Raw genomic sequence first — 24,938 nt, 5'->3', positions numbered from 1 at the left:
AATGAACATGCCTTAATTACAGAGACTGCTGTACTACGTCAAACAGGACATGTCGTAGGATAACATAAGCTCCCACAGGGCTGGCCAAAACCTCTCAACAAAGCAGGTAAATGCGAATTTCACCCAAGAAGGAGAACAAAGGTATTTATTATAGGGAGTCACAATTTATTTCTGTGGTAGACTGTGGCTCCCAGGATTACATGGCTCAGGCACTGATGTCCTATGAAGGAGGATGACATACAGAGCCCATCCAAAACCAGTGGAGGTCCACTGGCCAACAAGAGAGAAGCAGAAGCGTCCAGACTTTCTTTCCATCTTCTTATGCCCTGTCCCCACTGCTGGGGCATGGCTTTTTGCACGACACTGGTCTATGGGGCAGAGGGGGCTGCAGGCAGTTGTGTACGGTTCCCTGTTACAAGGGTGGAGGACCTTGCTCCCTCTCAGTTCCTTGGATGGCTTAGGGAGCTTGTTCCCGAGAAAGCAGCTCTGCAGCCATGGTTGACCCATCTCACATTCGGTGTAGAACTGCAGCTACCACTGCGGGGCTTGGCAGTGCTCTTTTTCTTGAAGATATCTGCAATTTTACTGCACACTCTTAAGCCTGCCGCTATGGGTATCTATTTGGGTGAAACTCTGGCAGGTCCGTGACCTTTGCCACACAGAAATCCTTCTCAGGACTTAAATTACTCTGTGCTGGTATTAATGTTTGGTTTTTTCATTTCATAGAATCGTAGAATGGTTCAAATTGGAAGGGACCTTAAAGATCATCTAGTTCCAACTTCCCCACCATGGGCAGGGACACCTCCCACCAGACCAGGCTGCTCCAACCCCCTTCCAACCTGGCCTTGAACCCCTCCAGGGATGGGGCAGCCACAGCTTCTATGGGCAACCTGTTCCAGTGCCTCACCACCCTCACAGCAAAGAATTTCTTCCTGATACCTAATCTAAATCTATCCTCTTCCAGTTTGAAGCCATTGCCCCTTGTTCTATCACAACAGGCCCTGCTAAAAGGTTTGTCCCCATCTTTCTTATAGGCCCCATACTGGAAAGCTGCTATCATCGGGTCTCCCTGGAGCCTTCTCTTCTCCAGGCTGAACACCCCCAACTCTCTCAGCCTGTCCTCACAGCAGAGGGGCTCCAGCCCTCTGAGCATCTTCATGGCCTCCTCTGGACCTGCTCCAACAGGTCCATGTCCTTCTTGTGCTGAGGACTCCAGAGCTGGCCACGGTACTCCAGGTGGGGTCTCACCAGAGCAGAGCAGAGGGGCAGAATCACCTCCACACTTCTTTTGATGCGGCCCAGGATGCGGTTGGCTTTTTGGGCTGCGAGTGCACGTTGCCGGCTCACGTTGAGCTTCTCATCCACCTGTACCACCGAGTCCTTCTCTGCTGGCTGTTTCCTGACCCCGCACCCCACACGTCCCCCCACCGAACAACCCGCACCTCACACGCTGCGGGGCGCTGAGGGCCGGCCGGGCGCTTTCCGCGGGCTTTTCCCCCGGCGGTAGCTCCCGCCCACTGCCGCCAGGGGGCGCCGCCGGCCCGCGGAACGCGCCGAGGGGCGTGGTCTCCCGTTGCCTTGGTGACCGGCGGCGTTGGGCACCGCGGCGGGGCGGGCGGCAGGCCCTGACTGACCGTTACCGGCAGCGGCGGGGCCTGCGGAAAGGGCCGGGGAGGCTGACCGGCGCGGGAACAGTGTGCGGGTGCAGCCAGGAGGCGGGTGGTGACCGCGTGCCGGGGCGTTGTGGTGACCGTTTGCGCCTTGGGGGTGCAGGTGGTGAGGACCATGAGGGAGACGCGTGTGTGGGTGGTGGCAGGGTGAGGGGAGGTACCTCAAAGCTTGGCGGTATACGGAATTCTTTGGTGCTCAGAGGTAGGGGGGACAGCATGGGGGGGCTTAGGCACAGAGTGACAGTACCAATGGGGTCTGGTGGCTGCGGACAGGGAGGCTCTGGACACCGTTGAGGGGTGGCCCAGCTTCCTCCACTGAGATCCCTGGTGATGAAGCCGGTAGCGGGGAATACGATCAAGGGATATGCTGGAAGGGTTAGGGCGGAGGGCGGAGGGAATTGTTAGCCTGCCTTGGAGATTGGGAAGGGGTTACAGTGCGTCTGCGGAATGCTGAGGTAATTATTGATGGGGACTGAGGAAGCGGAGGGTACTGGTAGTGCAGGTGCTTGAGATACAGAGGTAATAGTGTGGGTGCAAGTGCTGGTGTGGGTGGCAGTGATGGTAGTGACTGAGCTCACGAGTGGTGAGCTGCCGTACAGGCATTCCCTGCCACGAGTGTCTGCAAAGTCCCAGTACTTGAGTTGCAGTGTACGGGATCTGCCTGCTTCTTCTAAGGATACAATGGCAGTATATTTATGGATTGAGAAAGTTCTGGTAGCGATAATGGGAGTCCATCAAGAGTTACGCCTCATGATTTATTTGTTTGGGAGAAGAAATAAATTTTGCCCTCCGCAAATGTTTTCCTGCTGGTTTGAAATCTGCAGTCAATTCTCAGTCCCCCAAAATATGTTTCCTTCTCTCTCATGTGTGTGTGTTTTCTATAGTTTGCCAAATCCAGAAAATCTGTTATGGTATGTTTTTTTACCTCGTACAGCTTGGAGGCTTTCTTGTTCCTCCCTGCACAGGAAGAATTTCATAAATATAGTTTGTATCCAGTTTTAACCAAGGGATTTGATTTTCCATTTAGTGGAAGGGACAGAGATCATTTAAAAAAAAAAAAAAAGTTACGGATTGCTGCAGTGATCTTCCATTTCCAAGGAAAATTAGTAAAATAAATCCTCAAATGAAAGTGGGATCAATACCACCCTCAATTAATTCTGCACTGAAGAAGGATGACAAATTATTTTGTATACTTAAAAAATGTACCCTATGCTTGTGCATTTGGGCTGGGAATTTCAAAGGGGTCTAGGGGAGCTAAGTACCTAAATTCCTGTCTCAGTGACATTTTTTCTTAATTCACTTTGTCTTTTTTTAAAATCTCAGTCTTAGATCAGTCATGTTTTTAGGATTTTTAAAAGTTCAATGTGAAATGTTGTATTCAATAAATTTAAGCTTAACTTGAATTGGTATCTGCAAAGGTTGTGTGTGAACATTAAGGACTTAATATGGCTTCAGACTCGAGTGGATGCTCAGGTACAAAAGGATTTTTTTTGGATGGTAAATGTCAGTAAGGGTTACTGAAGTCATGTGGTGATACTGTGACACAGGCGTGAATTGTGGAGTTCTGCAGTAGAAATATTTCACTAACGTGTAGCAACCCTTAGAATTTTGATCTGGGACACTTTGGAAGTTCAAGACATTGCTGGTGGGAGTCAGAATTTTCCAGGTTTCTGTGAATGAAATTAGCTCTATCAGTGACATAAATAATCAGGTGGTGCAAAGATGGTAATTGACAGTTCTAGACAATTGACTCTGTGAATGTGACCTTTTCTTCAGCAGCAGAACAGACAAAATCTGCACAAGCAGGTTTCCAGCAGAGTGGGAGCAAAATTCTTCTGGATAAAACATTATGAGAAAGATATTCCCAGGTGTAAACAGCTGCATGGGGACATAGACTCCAAGGTATGTTTACCCTTTCTTTCACTTAACTTGTACAGCTGCCACACAGTGAGCATTCCTTTTACGTGCCTTTTTGCAATATATAGCACACACTGTCTGCCCTCAGCACCCTCACTTGTTTCATCAGCAGGCATCAAACTACTCATTTAGGATAGAAAGTTATTTTGTATACAGAAAGCTGACATTGCCTTGCTTCAGGGGATGGTGAGTGCAGTGAGAGGGCATGCATCAGCATATGGATTGGAGTGTATCTGTCGATAGTTGGTTTAACTTCATTCCCTTGATTTTACATAGTATTTGGCAGGCTTGCTATGTGGCCTTCCACTGTTTTTTTCTGTTTCCTTGTGCTCATTTTAACAGAAAAAGTATCCAGCCTGCTGTATTTAGTCACAGAACAAGTTGGTACTGATTATAGCTATTAGAGTGATAATTGTGAGAATTCAGAACTTGAATGCAGAACTTAAATTCAGAAGAGCAATTTATCATGAAAACAAGTTACATACAATGTTTCTACTCATTCAGTAATAAAACCTCCTATGTCATATGAAGTGATCCGGTTTTGGCATTTGATTACGTGACCGCTGAAAGTGAGGAATCTTCATAAGTGCCCTTTTCTTGTGACTTTTTTTATTTTATATAATATATGCTACCAGTTCCGTTACAGAACAATTCATTGTCAGTTGAATTCTGAGGTTGGTAGTCGTGACAACACGCCCAGGGAATACTGCTGACATGCGTATCCCTTCAGAGAGTGGTTTTGTTCCAGCTCTGACAATGAAAACTGGTATTAGAGTTGCAGTGAAAGGCAAATATTCATAGTGCTAGGAGAACAGAAGGAGAGGGAGAGAGATGCATATTAACGAGTAGACTTGATAAAACAAGCCTGATAAAGAAACAGAGACAAAGGACTGGAAAAGGAACAACTGCTTGTTTGATTTGCAAGAATGTAAAACACAGCCCACAACAAGGGATGCAATAAGGAACTAGTGATAGAGGCCACTGTTCACGAACATATCTTTACTCAGGACAATACTTCAGGATGTCCCAAAACCATGGGCCTGAGTGCTACCCTGGGCAGGATTATTGTTGTCAACAAAACATCTTGTTTTGTTTGTTTTGGAACTGTTAAGAACTTGCCACAAGTGACAAAAGCTGGTGAACATATGGGATTTTCTAAGTCAGTCATTTCTAAGTTTTTTTCTTCTTTCCTGCTTGCCCTTTCTTCCCTTCAGATCTAACTTCTAGCACAAGTACAACGAAAAAGCATGGAAGAGAAGAAGAAAGAGGAGAAACCAGAAGAGCAACTTACTGAACCTGAATCAGCTTTCCCAGAAGCCTTACTAGAATTTCAGTAGGTTTAGTGTATTTAACTTTTCACTTGTATGGAATATGTGAATTGGTAAAGCAGACAACAAAGACGACTTATCCAAGTCAGAGCCTGAGCTGATTGACTGGCGGTTGTGTCCTGTTCTTTTGTGTTCTTGTTTTGGGCTTTCAAGGCTATTTTAGAAATACACACTTCTTAAACTGTACCATAAGAAAGCATTTAAGTGGGTCAGAAATAATTTTAGGCCATTAGGTTACAACTTGGGAAAAAGAGTTTTATTAAAAACAAACACTTTCCCCCCCATTTTTGTCCATTAGTAGCAAGTTTTTGATCAGCATACTCTGAAGTTGCAAAAATCACATTTGACTGTGTTTTAGGATTCCTTGGTGTTCACAGAGGTATGTAGTCACTAGCCAGAACCTCAAGACCTACTTTGGTGCAGCTGAGAGCAGAGCACAAAGGAAACTGCTTTATTTTGAAAATAGTGGAGGGGTAACTTAAAGGTCTCTTAAAACCAAACAAAGAAAAATGAAAGCTAAGAGGGGAATGTCAGAAGTAGTTACAAAATAGTCCAATTTATTTGATCTCCAGTCTCTTGAGTAGATGATTGAAAGGATTAAAATTAAGCTCTGTGACTTTTATCAAAGAGATGGGAAATGAAAGGGAAAACCTCAACAGCATCCAATATTCAACAATCATGAGCATTTAGGGAGTATGGAGTACTGCCTTGATGTAGAAATGAAAAGCAGGGTAAGCAAAGCAAAGAGCACTACATATAGTTCTAGTGACATCTATAGGATGTTTACAGGGTTTTTGTGGGATTTTCTACTTCATTTTACAGAGCGCAAGTTTCCATAGGGAAACAGACCAGATTTAGCTGTATCATAACACAAATAAATACCACCCAAAAATTAACAAGCCAACCCATCTATTTTGCTAAGAAATAAGCAAACTGTATCACAAGGCTGAGAAAAAAACCCCACCGCTTTCTGATAAAATTACTGTTATGTATATTCGAATATCCAAGTGAATGGCTTATTTGTCTGAAGAGTCTTCCACTGAAACGTGTGCTGTACCGACACAGGATATTTATTTTCTACAGCACCAATAGGGGAAAAAGGGAAGATAAGTATTTTTCTTTCTCTCTTTATCTTTCTCCATCTCCATCTCTCTTTCCGTCTTGCTCTCTTTCCCTCTGTCTCTTCACCTCTGAAATCTATAACTTCTCTGTACCACTTTATTGAACAAAGCAGCATAATCATACCAGTGGATATCTTTCACATTCCACTTCAGGATTTATCAAGTGTGTAGTATTTATTTAACTTCTTTTCCTTCTTTTTCTTCTGTACATTGAAGAATGGTTGCTGTTCATAGTGAGGGGGTTTTTGCATTTTCAGAATAGTTTTCTGTTTCAGGATTGGTTAGAAACAACTGCCCCATGAATGGCTCGCCCTAGTAACATCCTATAGATGACTGACTGTCATGGTAGTGGAGAGGAGTGTTGTTTCTAGATGATGAAATCATCTAGATGAAACCTAGTATACAGAGTTGAGAAACATGGCGTTGAAGGAGTCATCAATTTAACTGGTTTGTAGCTCTTTGAATCTGACAAATACCATAGAAAAATAATCTAAATGGAAAATTTCCAATATGTAGCAGACAAAATGGCAAATTCTACTCATAAATTTTGACATCAACAAAGTCATGGATGTGGACAGCCACTTCATGGAAAACCTTAAATTAGCAGAAATTAAGATCAGCATCGGTATTCAAAATACAGAAATACTTTAAAATGGCAGGTAATTTAGGAGGTCACAGTATATGGCCAAACTGTCATCTCTGTCTAATAAGTGAGATATTTTTGCTGTAGGCATCACCACCATACCCCTATATCTCTGTTCTAAGCTGCCTAACTAATATCCTTGTACTTAAAGGAAAACCTGAGGAATACCTTGGACCGCACTGATACTAGAGGATGCAAGTCTAGTAGCCTGCAATTTGCATGACTCAGTGACCTAAACTTAACCAGGAAAAAGTGTTCTTCTTTTAAAACAACTTAATACAATAGGGAGGGGCAAAAAAAAACCCCAAAACAAAAAACCCAAGGAGCAATAGCTCTTGAAACAGTAAAAGATCTTGTGATAATTGTGGTACTTTCCTCTATTGTGCTGTATGGTGAATGAATTCCGGGAAGAGAGAGAAAGACTACAGAGAATTTTGCAAATAGACACCACTTGCAACCCAGCGTTTCACGTTCTAGAAGAGAGAGCACCAGAAAAAAAATGCTTATTTTAGAGCTGTGGCAAAAGGATGACAAGTAGTCTATGAAAATTGTGAAAGCAGTGAGCTAGATTTTTGGCAAATACGTATAAACATACCTAGAGGAAACTACTCAGGCTGCAGGCCTTATTCCCTTAGCGTTTCTTAAAAGCTAACGAGTTCTTGGTGTACAAATGCAGTTTATGAAGCTCATCAAACCAAATTTTCAGAAGAATTGAATTCCATTTATTTCTCCAGTTTGGGATTCATCTGACCTGTGTCTGAGAGAGTTGCCTAGGCTTCCTCTGTAGTGAGTGGTGAGTTATAAATATTTTTGGAGCACAAATAATCTTGTTCTAAAAGAGACCTGTACAATAGGTCAGCTGAACCACATCCAGAAAGAATAAACCAGCTTAATCCTCTCTAGTGGTTACAAAGCAACAGTCTAATCAGGGAGTCTGTTTCTCAGCAGGAGTACGAGGTCCATTCTAATATGAAGGCCCAGACGTATTCGGGAAATCATTTCTTCATGTGTAGTAAGCAGACAGTGGTATCTACTCAAACGAGTCAATATGATACAAAAATAAGCATTTCAGTAGTATTTACATCTAATCTAGGTGTTAAATAACATACATCTAATATTAAATAACATTTCTCTCTCTTCTGTTTTTGTAAGAATTTCTCTTTCTTCACTCTTTGTTTACAGAATTGAGACAAAAGAAGCAGCAATTGTTCAGGCTTTGCTTGGTCTGAAACAAGTGGAAAAAAAGAACAAAGAACACCATGAGAGAGTAAGTGACCATGCATCCTTCTCCCAAAACATTTTATATGTGGTATTTTAACTGGCAGATTCAATTTTATTCTTTTAATCCTAATACTACATTTACTATGACTAGTCATCGCAGTGAATTTCTTACACTCGATGAAACTAGAGTTAGTGAGTCACTTTATTTGCTTAAAAGTTAAAGTGTTATCTGAATTAAGTGTGACATTAAGCATAAACGTCCTAAATATAACCATGCAAAAAAGGAGCTGCAGGAGTAGAACATGCAGAATTGGACACAGCGCTAGGTAAAAGTGAGTTCAGTGAAGGTGTTTTCCAGCCCACATGAGATCCTCAGTAACCGCCTAAGCATTTAATCTTACTCTGCAGCAAACATAGGACAGCGAGCCCACCTTTCGGTAGGTAACTTTACTGCAGTACATTCAGATGTGCCTTTTTAAACAATCCTGCAAATATTCCTCACGGAAGTCAAGAATATACTTTCAGCGCACAGAAGAATAAACTGTATTAACTTCAGTTTTGCCAGTAGCATTAGCAGCTCTAACCAAGTATTGAGGTTTGCTGACCTTCGATTCACTTCTGAGACAGTGGAATTGCACAGGTACCTATGAGAGTTTATTCTTGCAAACTTAGTTCCTGTGAACAAAGAAAAAAGAGCATCACACCATTGTCTAGGTGCCATTTTTAGCACTGCTTGATGAAGAGTCGCTTTCTTGTGGATGAAGAGTTGTGTTGAGTGATTTTTAGAAACAAGGTTATGTAGCTACTGATCACACCTGCGTGACACTTTAAAGAACAGTGTATAAAGAACCGTATGTAAAGAACCGTAATATGGTTCTGGTGACTGAGAGCAGTGAACTTTGAAAACGTATCTATAAACAGTTACCTAATGAAATTAATTCAAATAGCTCAAAAATCCTTAAACTGGATGATGGGATTAAACAAGTTGCAGCCTGCTCTTCCTATAGCAGTGAAACATGGAAGCAAACAATGTCTCGCTGTCCTTCCGATGCCCGATACTTGCCCTGCTTTTGTAAGTATCCATCTGCTTAGCTTTCATTGGTGTTCCTTTCATCCTTGGAGCCTGGATTGTGTTTCATTTGTGGCCTTAATTATCAGTGGAAGTGGCATTTGGCTCTTCTCTCTGCAGACTTACGGTTAGTCTCTTATGGTTATTCCCCCAATTTGCTGCTAGTTCATGTCTCTCAAGGACTCCTTCATATTTTAGGCTGTTCAAGGTACTTCAGGGCCTATTTTAACTGCTATTTGTTCAGTTTAGCCATGTTTTGGCAGTTCTTTGGGCTCCCTTCTTTGTTTGCTGTTTAATATTTCTAAGTGGTTTAGACGTAATAGTTTTAGAAGTGGGGAATGTTTCAGAGTCTCTCTACCGCGTAGTTACTGTTACAGTTTGGCTGGTATGGTTATTTGCTCCTTTATGGTATCCTTTGGGAGCAAATGTAAATGATCAGCAATTTCAAATAATTTGAGTATCACTTGAGAGGGTCAGGGCAAGGGGATATAATCGCGGTTGTGGAATCAGTAGGTACAACTAATTCCACCTCTGACAAGACTCTTTACTGTGGTTACATGGAAGTGACCTGATTGTCTGCTATTTCTTTGTGAAGGTGGTAAATTGTCATGAAGAATGTTGAAGTAAATAACACCTACAAATAAATGTTGCTATCAAATTGACCAACAAGGAAATCCCCAGGCAACAGAGGACTATTCATGTGCTGCACCAAGTACTGCAGTCATTTGTCTCTCATTTACTTGTAATGGTCTTGAAGTTACTGAGAAACCTCTGAGACTTGCAAACTCTTCTGCTCTATCCTTTTCAAATATGAAGAATAGCTGTTTAGCTGTTTTTGCAGTGCATCCTGGCACTAGGTCAGATTTTACTTTACTTCATTACCTAAGTTTGCAACTTTGAAAACTAATTTGAAAGCGTTTCAATACGTGCCTTTTCTTCTGTTGTTCTTTCATAGAATGACCTTCTGAAGGAACAAAAGCAGGCACACATCAGGCATACATTAAGACAAATCGAAGAACAGGAGAAAAGACGAGACGAAAAGGAGGTTGTAACTAGGGATGATGTGGAAGAGTCACTGAAAGGAGTATGGCAGTATGTTAAGGACAAAGAACAACTTCTGAAAGGTGTGTTGTGATTCACAGAAGTGCGGTTTGCAGCTTACACAGTTGGGATTGAGTAATGTTTCTGCATTTTAAATAGAGATTACACTTCTTTTTGTTCCATAAAAAGCATAAAGCTTTTCTTCCCCAAAATTAAGCTCCCCAAGCCTAGTATGAGGTTGCGGAAGGCTTATAAGTAAGCCTGTTAATTAAGTTGAGTTAAAATTCAATGGAAGTGAGTCTTTTATAGAAACTGACCCCATATATTAGACTCTGTTTTGTTCCTTTCAAGTGATGTGTGTTACTGTGCAAGTACAGAGGCTTCGTATTTTCCATTAAGTTGAACTTCATGAAAGCCCCATGCACTGCCTCCACTGGAAGATTAAAAGAAAAAATCATTGATGGCAGCAAAAGTGACCAGTTTTGATTGTTGAAAGTTCTGGCTGCCATCCCTGAGATTCTCCATGGGAGACAAATGTGTCTTTGGTTACAACATTTCAGTAAGAACTGTTGTCTCTTCTTGGCAGAATAAGATCAAGCTGTTTTCAGCAGTGATGGTGGCCCTTGACACTATGTGAGGCCATCATGTTGTAATGTATTGTAGTGTAGAAGAATCACCCTTCTTTCTCCAATCCCAGTGAAAGAGCCTTCCTTAAAGAATTTGATGAAGTCATAAGAATTATAAACTATCAGGTCAAGATATTGGTAATGAACTTGTTCTTACTTTGATAGATCTGCACTCCCAGACTGAAGAAATTGAACAAAGATTTTCAGTAAAGCAGGCTGAGAGGGATTATTGGTTGGAGTACAAAAATGTGGGAAGTAAAATACAGGCCAACAAGATTATGAATCTGGAAAAAGACATCAAGGAAGTCAACGATGACCTTCACAGGGCTACAGGTCAGTTTACAGCTAGTGTAATGCAAGTCTTACAAGTTCTTTCTTTATTACTTCTGGCAATTAATTAAATTATAAATATAGTTCGATTTCATAGAATCATAGAATCATAGAATCATTTAGGTTGGAAAAGACCCCTGGGATCATCGAGTCCAACCATCAACTCCACTCTACAAAGTTCTCCCCTGCACCATATCCCCAACACCACATCTAAATGAGTCTTAAACACATCCCGGGATGGTGACTCCACCACCTCCCTGGGCAGCCTATTCCAGTGTCTGACCACTCTTCTTGTGAAGAATTTTTTCCTCATGTCCAGCCTAAACCTCCCCTGCTGCACCTTGAAGCCATTCCCTCTTGTTCTATTGCTAATTACCTGGGAGAAGAGACCAGCACCAACCTCTCTACAATGGCCTTTCAAGTAGTTGTAGAGAGTGATGAGGTCCCCCCTCAGCCTCCTCTTCCTCAAACTAAACAGTCCCAGCTCCTTCAATCGTTCCTCATAAGATTTATTCTCCAGGCCCTTCACCAGCTTCATTGCCCTCCTCTGCACTCGCTCCAGCACCTCGATATCTCTCTCGTATTTAGATGCCCAAAACTGAACACAATACCCAAAACTGGACACAACACTCACCAGTGCTGAGCACAGGGGGACAATCACCTCCCTCCTTCTGCTGATCACACTATTTCTAACACAAGCCAGGATGTATTGGCCCTCTTGGCCACCTGGGCACACTGCTGGCTCATGTTCAGCCGCTTGTCAATTAGAACCCCCAGGTCCTTTTCTGCCAGGCAGCTCTCCAGCCACACTTCCCCAAGCCTGTAGCGATGCGTGGGGTTGTTTTGGCCCAAGTGCAGGACCCGGCACTTGGCCTTGTTGAAGCTCATACCGTTAGCATTGGCCCATCGGTCCAATCTAGCCAAGTCTCTCTGTAGAGCCTCCCTATCCTCACGTAGATCAACACTCCCGCTTAGCTTCGTGTCATCTGCAAACTTGCTGATGATACACTCTATGTCCTTATCAGGGTCATCAATAAAGATGTTGAACAGAAATGGTCCCAACACCGAGCCCTGAGGGACACCACTTGTGACCGGCCGCCAGCTGGATTTAACTCCATTGACCACCACTCTTTGGGACCGCCCATCCAGCCACGGCTTGATCCAGCAGATCGTATGCTCATCCAGGCCATGAGCCGCCAGTTTTTCCATGAGAATTCTATGGGGGACAGTGTCAAATGCTTTTCGAAAGTCTAGGTAGACAATGTCCACAGCCTTTCCCTCGTCCAATAACCGGGTCATCTTGTCATAGAAGGAGATCAGGTTCGTCAGGCAGGACCTGCCTTTCCTAAACCCATGCTGACTAGGCCTGATCCCCTGCTTGTCCATTATATGACTTGTAATGGCACTCAAGATGATCTGCTCCATAACATTTCAAGTTATAGTAACTTATATCAACTTTTCCAAGACAGTGCCCCTAAACTAGGCTGCATAATCCTATAAAATGGAAGAACTCACTCTGTCTCTGAAAGTCCCTTTATTAAAGACATTGATAAAGCTACAGGAATTATGAACGCTTAAAGAAAGTGATAAGCTTGCCTTCTGACTGTTTTCTTGTAAAATACAGGCAACCCATTTCTTAAAAATGTTATTAAGGACAGCAGTTTTCTAAAAATAAGTCTACATGTATTTAGGTCACCTACATACAGGCCTCCCTTAGCAGTCACACTTGAAAATGTTGACTCTGCTCTTGTTGCTTCTCATCATGCTACAAGCGCTTCGTATGTTGAAAACTCCTTTGACAGGAAAGTAGTATGAGCTCATTCTTGCAACAGAGTCTCTTGAGTTGAGCAGCCTGGTTTAAATGCAGGGCTAGAGGGAGCTGTTTAGCCGGTGGTCTGAACTTTGCCCCCTAATTGCACAGGCTCATGTATGAGGCCCTTCAAAATTGCCAGTACAGACATATACAAATACTGGGAACTCTTTCAATACTGACACAACAGTGGAATTAATTTGTGAGCTTATGTGTTCTGGTGCTGTGTGCTTTACAACGATTTCTTTACTCCTGCGTTATTTTAAAACCATTTAAATGTTTTACTGTTGCATAACCCAGGCTTCTAATGGGAGAAGGATGTCCTGGTTTTCTTCCTTTATGTCCCTCTCAGTATGCACGACCACAGCCAAGCAGCTGGTAGTAACAGGCAGTGACACTGTCTAAGGGTCTCTCTATCCTCTGTGCCAACCATTACCAGGCATCAGCTACTGTGGATGAGAGCCAGCTAGCTATCTTTTTGTCTCTTGAAACATATTTTATCACGATTAAGATCTGCACTGTGTTTTATACATTGCCAGATTGTTTGTCAGATATCCGTCTCTTTATTCAGGAGAGGTCGATATTTTTCATTACGCATTTTCCATGTTCTTAATCAATTTATAACTTTGCTATACAGCTGATGAAATATGAAATGCAAAAGGAGAATGGGCTTTTATATAGAATGCCTGAATGAGCCAGTAGGAACATTCAGTCTGACCTCCTGCATGACACAGGGTACAGAGCCAAAAATTTGTGGTCGAACGGAAGTGTATTTATAGAAAGACTGTTATAGAGGTACATATAGCAGTTGCCTAGTTAACATACTGCAAAATGCTGCTGCCAGTACTGGATGCTAGGGTACTATTTTACTCAACTTCCTAAAATCGAACTTATAAAGCGGCTGGGAAGTACAGTCTTCTAGCCTACCAAAAAAAAACCCCAAACCACAAAAAAAACCCCAACTAACCAAACCTAACAAGCTTCTGGAGTGATGTGGCGGCAAACTGGGCTTGTTCACTCCTCAAATGTGTAACTGGCTTGGGGAATAAGCATAGTTGAAGAGGTTTCTGTCTCTGTAGGTACCACTGAAGGGTTTGATGCTGGCACAGGTCACTGGTCTGGAGATGAAATTTTAAACAAAATTGCTGGAAGGTAGAGGAAGCAGAAGAGCGCCATACACTAATGTGAGGTCTGGGGAAACAGTGTTGCAGTGAGAGAGTTAGGGAAAATAGCCTCCTTAGAAACAGGAAGTATGTCTGAACAGTTCCTCCTTTTCTTCATTCTCCCAGTACCACTCAGGTTGTTTAGCTGTCTGAAAGAATGAAAAGATGAATTAATTATAGCATGTAAATACTTCCATTTCATTCTGCCAAGTCTAGATGGTGGATTGACGAAGGCAGGACAGCTTCCACAGCGTTAAATTAAGAGCTAACGCACCATTCATATTTGACTGCCTTTGACTCCACAGTGGGTCTGTGACCAGATACTCATTTACAGCCAGATCAGCAATAGGCTGTCTGCAAGACAAGTGCAGAGCTAGGCTGAATTTCAAGCCTCTGGAACAAGTATGAAGTGCCATCCTTAAAAGAAAATTACTACAATCTCATTCATTCCTTCAAAAGCAGAAAATACCAGGCAGCAGTGGGCTGTTCAGAATAGCACAAAACCAGTTGAAGGGAAGGATGAAATAATTAAATAGTAAGTGACTAGAACTTGAAGCCAAACAAATACAGTTAGGTGTAAGATGCACTTTCTAAATAATGACCACAAATAACAATGAAAGCAAATCATTGAAGTAATTGCCACATTCTCCATTTTGTCCTGTTGTCAAATTAGAACCCCCTGGAAGGCTTAGATAAGTCAGAAAATTTATTAGGCTTTGTGTAATTACTGTCAAAAAAACCCACAACATGTGCATAAGATGATCCAGTATGCTCCTATGCCTAAAAAATAAATTTTCTAAACAAATCTCTTGCATGAGTCCAGGAGCTCTGCTATTGATAGAGACAACATTTAGTGTTAAGATGGCAATATTTTAGCAGAGAATTGCTCAGTTTATTAGGCGCTGTAGTTGCCAACAGAAATGTGTAAGCCACTTCAGATTTCTAGTTTTCTAGTTAACACTACTGTCTTTTGGGTTTAGGAAGACAATTTCTATGGACGAGGATGTTTGAATCCTTTTCTGTGGAGCATCTATGCATGTGATGCTGGCTGATAAGTTCCAGTTTAGGAACAACATTCCAGTCATCTATTTGTTGTCAGGAGAAAGAAATGGATGTCAGATAACGATTTCTAATTTTCTTTTTTGTTTTGAAGAATATTATAGAAATGCCTTAAAAGAAACAAAAGAAGAAAATGACAGACTGGTTGAGATGCACATGAACTTACTTAAGGAACAAGCCTCAGAGGTATTCATTACTTCTACCTTTTTTAAAAGTGCTAATGACATTACAGTTAGGATTCATGTACTATGCAGTATTAATTATTTTAATTCGATTTCAGACTTGGAAATTTTCTGATAAATTGAGAGTAAAATAAACTGTAAATCTTCTTACTGAACATGGCAATTGTTATTGTTATACAGACATGTACTTTTTTTTACATCAGACTAACAATGGGTAGGTGTGAGGGTGTTTTACAAACACGGTATGGGAAACTGGGGCACCATGCGCTGATAGGTTTTGTTAAAGAACCTGTCACTTTTGCTGAGACCTTGATTTTGATGTTTGTGTAGACTTCAAAAAACAATAACACACTCAAAGATTGTCTGCATGGAAATATACCTCAATTTGAAAAAAAAAATATGTGGTTTTGTACTTGTAAAGTACAACATTTAAATAATGCCAAAGTAGTGCAGTCTACAGCAAAATTTAGACTTAGTGATATACCAATTTTTTTTGTCATCTCTGCCAGCTCTGATTTGCAAACATGATTTAGAACGTGTTTATGGTGACAACTTTTTGCACTCACAAAATGCAAAGCATGCTTCAGTACAACACCCTGGCTAGGCTCATTAGGTATTTAAATTCCCTGACTTCAGTGCTGTGATTTTCAGTCACGTGAGAACACAATCCAAAGGACTGCATTTATGGTGATCTACAGGGGCATCTTCCCTCCCAGTTGTTCCTTTTTCCTCTTACTGACATCAATAATTAAATTATAGCCTTGGCTCATTAGCATAGCCCTCTACATGTTCAAGTCACTTGTCAGTACTTGATGAGTACTGCCTCATTTGTGATTCTGCTTGGGATTTTTAATAGCTAAAGGTTCGATTTCCTGAAAACAGGAAGATTCGAGCAGTAGTGGGAACATAGCAGAACTTGTTAGGCAAAAAGAAAATGTCCTATTTTAATATGGGACATTATAAAATATTGGGAAATTGCTTGACATATAAACTGCGCTAGGCAGGATGATAGAGTAGAAGCAGCTGGCCTTGTGGACTAAATCCCCTTGTAATCCCTGAGGGGATGCTACAGTCTGTTGTGTGGATGTTTCTTAATTATTTCCTGCTAAACAGCAGAAGGTTCTTCTTTAAAGTGTGCAGCTCTGTCAAATTCCTGCTTTCAGACGAGATGATCTGAAATTGTGTTTTCTCAGGATGCTCTAAGATACTTGGACAAAAACAGTTGCAGAGCAATCGAAGAGAACGAATGGCTAAAAGAACAGGTAAGAGGATCACTTGTGTACAGTTTATCATGGCAGTTCAGGTTTGAAATACGGTGGCCCAGAGTCATAACTGTTTCCAGTGACGGGCCTCTGAAGACTTTCCTAGGAAGAGGAGAGCAATTGTCCTGTAATTAATCTGTAATCCTGAGCAGCAAACAATGTATGTGGTGGATAAAGGTAAAGGGTAAACAGCCGCTTTCACAAATGAAAGACCCTTTTTCCTGCCCAAGCAGTTATATGAAAGACCACAACATTCCATACGATTAAGTATTCATATCTGTGACGATCGGGATACTAAATAGTGTAAAGGCACAACCATCTAAGTATCTGAAGAGCACAGTTCTGAATTGCATTAAAGTTCTAGTGCTGCCATATTGAAAGAAAATGAATGTGAATGTTGGAAACATTTTTGGAGAGAGGGCTTGAGACAGCTTTAAATGGGAGATAATAAAGAAACCCTGGAGATTAGTACACTGAAGAGAGGTCGTATGTATGTAGTTGTAACTGATTACTTGATAGCTTCTATACTGTCCTTTAATGGAAATTTAGAGCTATATATTAAGTAGTCGTAACTTTTCTCGTCGAGAAAAAGGTTTTCTAACCCAATTTAGGAAACTGATTTTTTCATGATGAAAGTTTGATTGTGTTTGTTCCAATCAATACAGATTCTTTGTTGTGATCCAATCTAAGGAAGAGATTGGAGGGAGGAAATACCCTTCCCCACCTTTCAACCTCACAGTTTAGAATTGAGCAAAACTTTTTGGAAATTAAGAAATGAATTTACTATTTTTCAGTGCCACACCAACAAACCTGGCAGAGTTTTCTCCCTTTTACCTAGTAGCTTAAGACCCTTGCCAGTACGCAGGGATAAGGCTTTCCTTCTTCCCCTTAATGAGCTCTGAGCCTACATCTTTAACTTTCCAGGGAAGGTGTCCAAACCAGGGGTTCTGATGCAATGAGGTGGGGGTCAACAGCAGAGAGTTAATGTTTTAATCTGTATAAACACACATGCAGGGAGTATGAATTCCCTTCCCATCTCCCCGTCTCACTGCACACGTAAAATTTTACACGCGTCAGGCAGTGTCAACAGGGGAGATCCATTTTGGAGTAGCCTTACATCCTGACAGGCCCTCTCCTGACAGTTGAGGGATGTGGGTTTCTTTCTTCTCAACTAGAAGTTTCCTGTGTTATGAATTAATGCTTTGAATTATTGTGGAAAACAAAACTATTATCACTAACTTCTCCAGTCCTCTGAATTCACCCATTCATTTTCTGTGCTTTTCTTATACAGATTTAATACTTTCTTTCAGGCTAATGTTTATATGTAGCTGTCAGACTCTTCCAGTATTTTCTTCTGGGGAGATAAACCAAACATTCTAGTTTTGTCCCGGTTCAAAATTTATCATTTTTTCAGTTTGGCCGCTGAACCAAAAAATGACTTACCAAAACAGCCCTAAACTAGTTACCCCCAAATTTGAACAGATTTAGAGACTTCAGTCACATTTTTCCATGATTACTGTGTCACACCAAGATGGTGCAAAGCTGCATCACCTCCTCGTGCCAAGCCGCATCCTGTTACTGGTTGATGTCCTGTCATTTGCACCTTTTTTAATCCCTGGGAGAAATGGGAACTAGTTTTTAACGGCAAATTTGGATGATTATAGCTGGGTTAATTTGGCTTTAGTGAGAACAGATGCATTCAGATCCCTAGGTACTGTTTTTAAATATGTGCATATGGCTAAGATTTCGGGGAAGGTATCTGTCCCATAGTACATTCTGCTTCCCAGTGAAGGGGTAAGAACTTGCCTGTACTTTAGGAAAAGTGAGAGGAATTGTGGGAACTGAGTAACTGGTATACTTTGGTTAACATAACTTCATGTCAGTATGGGGCGATTATCAGTCCAAAAGAAAGTAGAATCCCGGGTTTAGCCAATGTCGTGGCTAAATTGGACTGAAAGCTTCACTAATTCTGGGCAAGAAGGTTTTGCGTATAGGCAGCAATTAGAAAAGCAACACTTGCTGAGCAAGAGCCTGAATAACTCTACAAAGACCGTTTTTCTCTCTCAAAGCTCTGATGTGAAGGCAAAAAAAAGAAAAATCACAGCTTCTGTCTGCCAGATGTGTTTGGCTACATGAGACGGTTCTGCTATCAGGGTTGCAGAGCCCAAAGGTGTGGCTGCGATTGCCAGAGTTGTGCCAGTAAAGGGTCCTAAAAAAGGTGTGAAAGAACCAGCGAGGCCCTTCCCTTCGCCTGAAAATGTGTCACTATATTTCTCCCCCAAATACATAGTCTTGCTGATATAGCCGCAATCTTTCTAGGTATGTGCTATTAAGAGAGTTACTATGAAGCTTTCCAAAATGGGTATAGTCTTTCTGAGATGATCTTTTTTTTTTTTTTTTTTTTTTTAAATTGTCAAAAGATTAAGGTGTACCAAAAGGAAGTAAGTGATTTGAAAGCCTCTATTCAGCTCCTGGAAGAAGAAAATATCAGTATAGTGGAAGAACTGATTGATAGCAGACTTCAGAATCTGAGAATACCCAGGTAAAATGATACCTTTGCAGACTCAAAAGTGATTAATTTGTTTTAAAAGGTAATGCCGCCTGTTTGGGCTTTACCACAAAAAAGCCAAGGTAGTTTCCTAATGGAGGGGAGGCAGAATTTGACTGAGGATGTGTGGGACTTGTGGCTCTGAAGCATGACAGTGACATTGTAACCTCCCAAATACCAAAATTCAGGGAAGCAACTGGGTTCTTTAATTATCTATTTATAACCTAGCAACACTTACTTTCGTTCAGTGGGTTTACCATTGGAGCTTGGAAATAGTTTCTTTCTGTTGTAACTGTCTCAGACCCAGCTGCTCAGACCAAGTGCTGACTAACAGGGTTTTTTCTTTACCGTTGGCACAATGTTTGAGGATGTGAAGATTAATATACCAATATATGGGGTTTTGCAATCTCAAGTGAAACAGATGACCTGGTACCGAGTAAGGAAGAGGCCTTGGGATGGGTCTGTCTGTAGAGGTGTCTGTTGTATTAGTTTCTTTGATATTGAAATTCTTTAACTTGTTCCCTAGAGAAAGATAAATTTAGCTGCAAAATGTCAACGCTAATGATATCAAAAGCACAATGTAACAATGAGAATGATCCATCTTCATTTTCCAGTCCCAGCCCAGTGATTTCAGCTATATTGCATAAAAAAAGTTCCAAGTCTTAAGAAGTGACCATTTTTCTCTCCTCTCCAAACTTTGGCCTGCTTTTAAGTGGGAGCTGCCAGCTGTGGTTTGGATCTTGGACTGACTGGAGACTATAACATTTGTTTTCTTTTAGTCTCATGGACATAGTTGAACTTAGGCACTAAGAATAAAAAAGAGCAGCGTATTAGGCACTAAGCTACCTGGCTGCCTCCATTGCATTTTTAAACCATTGCGCTATTCTGCATTTGTGGTTAAGAAGCAAATGGCTTTCAGAAAGGGTGCGTGCACCCCTCACCCCCAGAGATTGCACAGAGAGATTCAGAGAGAAAGTTCAGACCTCTAAGATGAATTTCACTTTATTTTTTTAATTTTGTAGGAATGCGTTTCTTACCCAGGCAGCTGGCTTGAAAGATGAGTTTCCTAAGGATGAAATGAAAGAAGTAGAGTATAGAGAGGATGCAGGTAATGCGCGTGCCAGCAGCTTATAACAACTGATAAGTTACGGAACATTTACATACTTTTTATTTCTGAAGTTTTTTATCAAACTCCCTGTTTTACATGGCGAACACTTAATTGCAGCCACCACAGCAATGGTAGACTGTAGTTTGTGTTAAGAAGACAAAACCACAACCTAACTGTAATACAGTTTTAAAACTGAAATTGGTGTTTAGAATGTTGGATGTAATCACTCATATAGAGCTAGCCTGGAACGTGGTTAATAGGATCAGCTATCTTTTATGAAGATATGATTCATATATTTAATCAGTTATTTACTGATCCATACCAATATAACTTCATTATTATCTTGTCCCTGAGTGGACACTCTTGAACTCCACACTGGCTTTCACTTGAAGTGTACATGCACTTCACAGTCGTTCAGCTCATAGAGATACACTAGAGTTAAATGATAAATGAATCCCTGGCAAGAGCAGATGAAGCTACATGGAGCTCAGCCTGAACTGAAAATCTTGGTAAGCGGTACTGAATTTTGGGCCTGAATCTCCATCTATTCTTGTAGGTGTGCCCAGGAAAAGGGTATACCCTTAGGGAAGAAGGACCTGGGAGTGTGCTTCTCTGTGCAGGGTGGTTTCTATGGAGTCCTTAGAATCACATGTTTTACTTTAGATCTTTGTCTGAGTAGGAGAAAGAGGGGGGAAAAAAGGACAAAACTAAACCAAAGAGGTAAGTTGCAAAAATTGAAGCCATACAGTTATGGATACATGAACAAGTCTTGAAGTTCTGATCGGTTCCAGCCACAGGTGGGCCTTTCTGGAGCCATCAGGCACCAACAAACACATTGACTAAAACTTCTGAATTAGATCTATGTTTACTTTGAACAGCTCAGCACTATTACCTTTGCTAGACCTTTAGGACAGTTACTGGGAGGAGCAGGTTTTGCTCCCGTAAGCTGGGGTCACATCACTGTCCCAGGCAAACATATAACTTGGCAGTCCACGTCCAGAATTTTCTGTCATCCTGAGAATTAGTAACTGCAAATGTGAGCTCTTCAGGGGAGTTATAAGCAGACGAGCTGTGTTTCAGGAATTTGTATATATATGTACATACAGGGATACATACATGGATATAGAAAAAGGTTGTACTTGTTTTTGCTGCCTTTCCTATTTTTTTAACTATTCAGGGCTACATGGGATTTAAGTTGAACTGATAAAAGCTCATTTTTTCCCCTGCCCCATCCCACAGACCCACTACTAAATTCCAATCAACTTCAGTCCCTGATCTTGATCAGAAATTGTGAACAGAAATAAAATCAGTGAGCAAAATCAACATTTGGCTTGGATTGACAATTAAAAATCCTACCAAGCTGTTCTTTACATCACACCGTCGAAGCCACGTTAAAGTTTGCAGGCAACGCTCATACCAAGTACTAATTCTGATCTTCATAAAGCTTCACAATTACATACACATCATTGTTCTTCTCTTTAAAAAGCAAAGACAGATGGAGATGAAAGCCTCAGAAGAGCCCCAGTCCCCTGTCAGAAAAAAGAAGCCTTTCCAAAGATTCAGTCTAAAACAGAGAAGGAGAAGCCTCAAGACAGTGATGAGGAGCTGTGGGCAAAGTCATTTTCTCCAACTGTTGATAGCTTGTACGAAGATGAAGAAGATTTCCAGGTATGAGTTAAAGTAATCGGGTCTTTCACTGACGCAAACATCTTTCGGCACGGAGCATGAGCTTCTGCCAGGAGCGTTTTCTTCCCGGTGGTGTTACGGCAGAAAAAGCTCCAATGTCTTTTACCTTAATAGTGTACAATTCAGATGCTTAATCGTAGGCATCTGGTGCTATTTGAGGTGGTTAGGACACTCCCTGTCCTTCAGAGGCTGGCCAAAAGGCCATAGGTTCTGTGTCATACAGGTCAGCCTCACGTGGATGTTTCGGATGCCTTAGGGCATTTCTGCGAGCACGAGGCACCTTGTTTTGGCAACTGAATGGCGTCCTAGGAATCAGCACGTGTGGGTTTCAGGATGAAATTCCCCCTAGAAAGAATTCTGAATGTCACCTAGTGACAGCTTTCTGTGGTACTGCACAGACTTGTGTGCTTGGATGCTGGTCCTTTGGAATTTATGTTGCATAGTAGCATTAAGGGACCAACAAGTAATTTATTCCTTCAACAGCAAGCCTAGATGAAGGTGTTCCTAGGTGAAAAATACAGGAGTTCAGAAAATAAGAAGCTACAGGTTATATGGAAATAGACTTTGTGTGGTTCTCAAAAGAGGTGGTGGCACCTGCTTCAGGGGATCCTCGATCCTAGATTGCAAAAAGGTGTTTCCTGGGTGCTTTTGATACTACACTTGAGTTACAAAAACTTAAATACATGTCTAAATAAACTAATTACTCTCAGAAAATACATTAATCTACATCATCGATATCTACTGCAAATTAAAGATGATGATATAGTTGTGGTGCAGACTGCAGGGTTTGCTGGGTAAAGATACTGCTGTTTCTTTACTCTTGAATATTCTATTCAAATATATTCAATAATGAGTTTAAAAAAAAAAACCCCAACAACAAAACCCAACATCTCTTTTTCTAGAAATTTGGCATTAGCTTGATTAATACCCTGCAACTTGTGTTCCAGAGAAATCACCCTGTTGCCTTGATCAGAGGCTAACTTAAGGAGAGGCTCTGACCTGGAGAGTCATTACACAGAACATTTAACAAAAAAAAAATATCTGTCCAGGCATTTGTTTCCTTGCAGTTGTTGCCTTGGGAGAGGAACACTAGCTTTACTTCTTTCTTCCTGCTGCTAGCACTGCAGAGGGACAACGTCCCACTGAGGGACATGGGTGCTGCTGACATTCTCGTGCTTTATAGCAACGAAGCTGTAAGCGCAAACAGCGACGTTGCACTGGCAACTATTATAAAAGCGTTTAGTAAATAGAGGTGATTCAAGAGCCTGCATGTAGGGATCCTTTTCCCCCTCTCCCTGGCCCTGGCTGTACGGCCCTGCTCCTGCCCTTAGGGAACCCGTAGCGCGCATCAGCCTTTTCTGTAGCTGATGTACTCACTATCCCAGCAGAAAAGCTTGCCATTTTGTATCCTTCTGAACTAGTTTTTTGTTGGGTTAGTCAACCGAATTGACCCAGAGGTTTGGAGGAGACCAGAGCCAGCACAGACGTGGTGGAAGCACATGGCTGGACTTGGACCTCTCTCTTTTGGCAGTAGTGAGCTGTTGGATTAGTTTAATTCTTCTCACAGAACTGAACTTGGGAGCAGAATTTGGTTTGCAGAGAAAATGTTGTTGGTGAAAACGCACAGGAAAAGAAGAGGGCAGCAGGGCTGCAGCCTCCGAAGATGAGCTGGCTTGTACACCAGGCCCATTAACACTCACCTTACCAAACACAGCCACCCCAGGGCACCATCTCTACAGTTGCTTTTAAAAGGAAAGTTGTTGGGGTTTTTTTTCTGAAGAACGGATGCTTTTCGATGTAATTGCAGAATAATATTCTTTCTTCTTAAGGAATACTTAAAACTGGGTCCTCTGGAGACAAAGCTGATGTGTGTGGTTGGAAGAGCCATGCCTATTCATGAAGAGCCAGCAGAAATGCCGAGCGGGACCCGCGCAGAAGATGGCATTAGCGGTAAATCAGAGAGTCACATCACAGCTCAGATGGTCAAGGCCTTAACTAAAGCAAAGCTTGGTTAAAAATAGGCAGGCTGTGCCGTTAACAGAGAGATGTAACGTTCTTGATTCATTAAATATTTGCTCTGTTCTTCAAGAAGCGTGTGCCCCTGGGCTTTGTGGAAACTATTTTTGAGTGCCTGGATCGTGATTTACACACAGACGTTTAATCTGTGTGCAGATGGCTAATTGAAAGGTCGCTTTCCTCGCCACTGTGAGAACACTTACGCGCTTTGGGGGCTTCTCAGTCCACGTAGCTGCACATATATCTAATAAAGGGTCTGAGTTAATATTTAGTTTTTGTGGCCCCCACTTGCAGTCTCTCAAATGTGGAATTCCCTCTTGATCAGACATGGAATGGGTAAACGCAGCCTGCCATAAAACGTAGACCTGTTAAAAAATACTCAATACCCTGCTAAAGTAGAATCTAATTTATCCAAGCAGAATTCAGCTATTGCTAGAAATTGGAGGTCTGAATCCATTTCATCTGTCTCCATAACCCCCTACTTTCATATATTGAAATAACAAGAAATTAATTTAAAAAAAATTAAAAACCAGAGCATAAACGTTCATCAAAGACCTATATATATATATATTAATTTATTTAGAATTGGCCAAATTTGTTGTGTGACCCTGTACCTTTGCTTTGTGGCTAGTTTCTATGATCATATATCTCAGTGCATTGAGTCGAGGGGGGGTTCCGCTCTCATTGCACGCCCCGCACACCCTCCCAGGGGCGCACAACGCAGTTACCTCCCGCGGGCACACGAAGGCTTCTGACCGATGCATTTCCTACTTAGAAACTTGTGAAAGCATTCAATAATCTGATTTAAACCCTTGACAGGTGAATTGGCTGTTTGGAATAAAACTTTATAAAAAAACTTTAAATATTTTAAACAGCTTGTATCTATGCAGTGTCTCAGCTTATCCCGTACTTCAGTGCAAACATTTCGCTTTTCAAGCGGGGCTCAAATATTCCTGCCCAGCAGATATTTCCTTGAGTTGCAGAGCAAACAGTTGAAACTGGGAGGCGTCCCTGCGGTAAAAGACTGAGGTGAGGCCCAGCACTCGAGTGTCGAGAGGACGGGGGTCCGCACTGGCGAGCTGGCCATGTTCTCAGCAAACAGAAGCTTCCCGTCGGCTGCGCCGGCTTTCTTGGGGCG

The 24,938-nt window shown here is 41.7% G+C and overlaps 1 protein-coding gene across 3 annotated transcripts; it reads left to right on the top strand.

The window, feature by feature from the left end:
- The first annotated feature begins 1,572 nt into the window (after positions 1–1,572).
- On the top strand, positions 1,573–24,294 carry CCDC83 (coiled-coil domain containing 83). 3 transcript variants are annotated; one of them, XM_074572403.1, is made up of 12 exons: positions 1,573–1,776; positions 3,447–3,572; positions 4,802–4,920; positions 7,862–7,946; positions 9,925–10,093; positions 10,802–10,969; positions 15,093–15,184; positions 16,374–16,442; positions 18,863–18,984; positions 20,013–20,098; positions 21,585–21,766; positions 23,614–24,294. In XM_074572403.1, the coding sequence occupies exons 3-12, from the start codon at positions 4,835–4,837 to the stop codon at positions 23,797–23,799; spliced, it is 1,245 nt and encodes a 414-aa protein (XP_074428504.1). In that variant the 5' UTR covers positions 1,573–1,776; positions 3,447–3,572; positions 4,802–4,834; the 3' UTR covers positions 23,800–24,294. The 3 variants fall into 3 exon arrangements, with proteins under 3 accessions (XP_074428504.1, XP_074428505.1, XP_074428507.1); XM_074572404.1 differs by having other exon boundaries at positions 1,581–1,776; positions 3,450–3,572; XM_074572406.1 differs by lacking the exon at positions 1,573–1,776 and adding an exon at positions 2,113–2,125.
- Positions 24,295–24,938: the final 644 nt, after the last annotated feature.

Source organism: Larus michahellis, chromosome 1, assembly GCF_964199755.1.
Source record: "Larus michahellis chromosome 1, bLarMic1.1, whole genome shotgun sequence".
Lineage (NCBI taxonomy): Eukaryota > Metazoa > Chordata > Aves > Charadriiformes > Laridae > Larus > Larus michahellis.
This window is presented reverse-complemented; position numbering and strand designations above follow the sequence as displayed.

Bases quoted from the DNA above. Each gene is read 5' to 3' on its own strand.
- CCDC83 (XM_074572403.1), top strand. From the start codon at position 4,835: ATGGAAGAGAAGAAGAAAGAGGAGAAACCAGAAGAGCAACTTACTGAA. The intron at 15,185-16,373 runs GTATTCATTACT...GTGTTTTCTCAG, and splicing joins TTAAGGAACAAGCCTCAGAG to GATGCTCTAAGATACTTGGA. The intron at 18,985-20,012 runs GTAAAATGATAC...TTAATTTTGTAG, and splicing joins CAGAATCTGAGAATACCCAG to GAATGCGTTTCTTACCCAGG.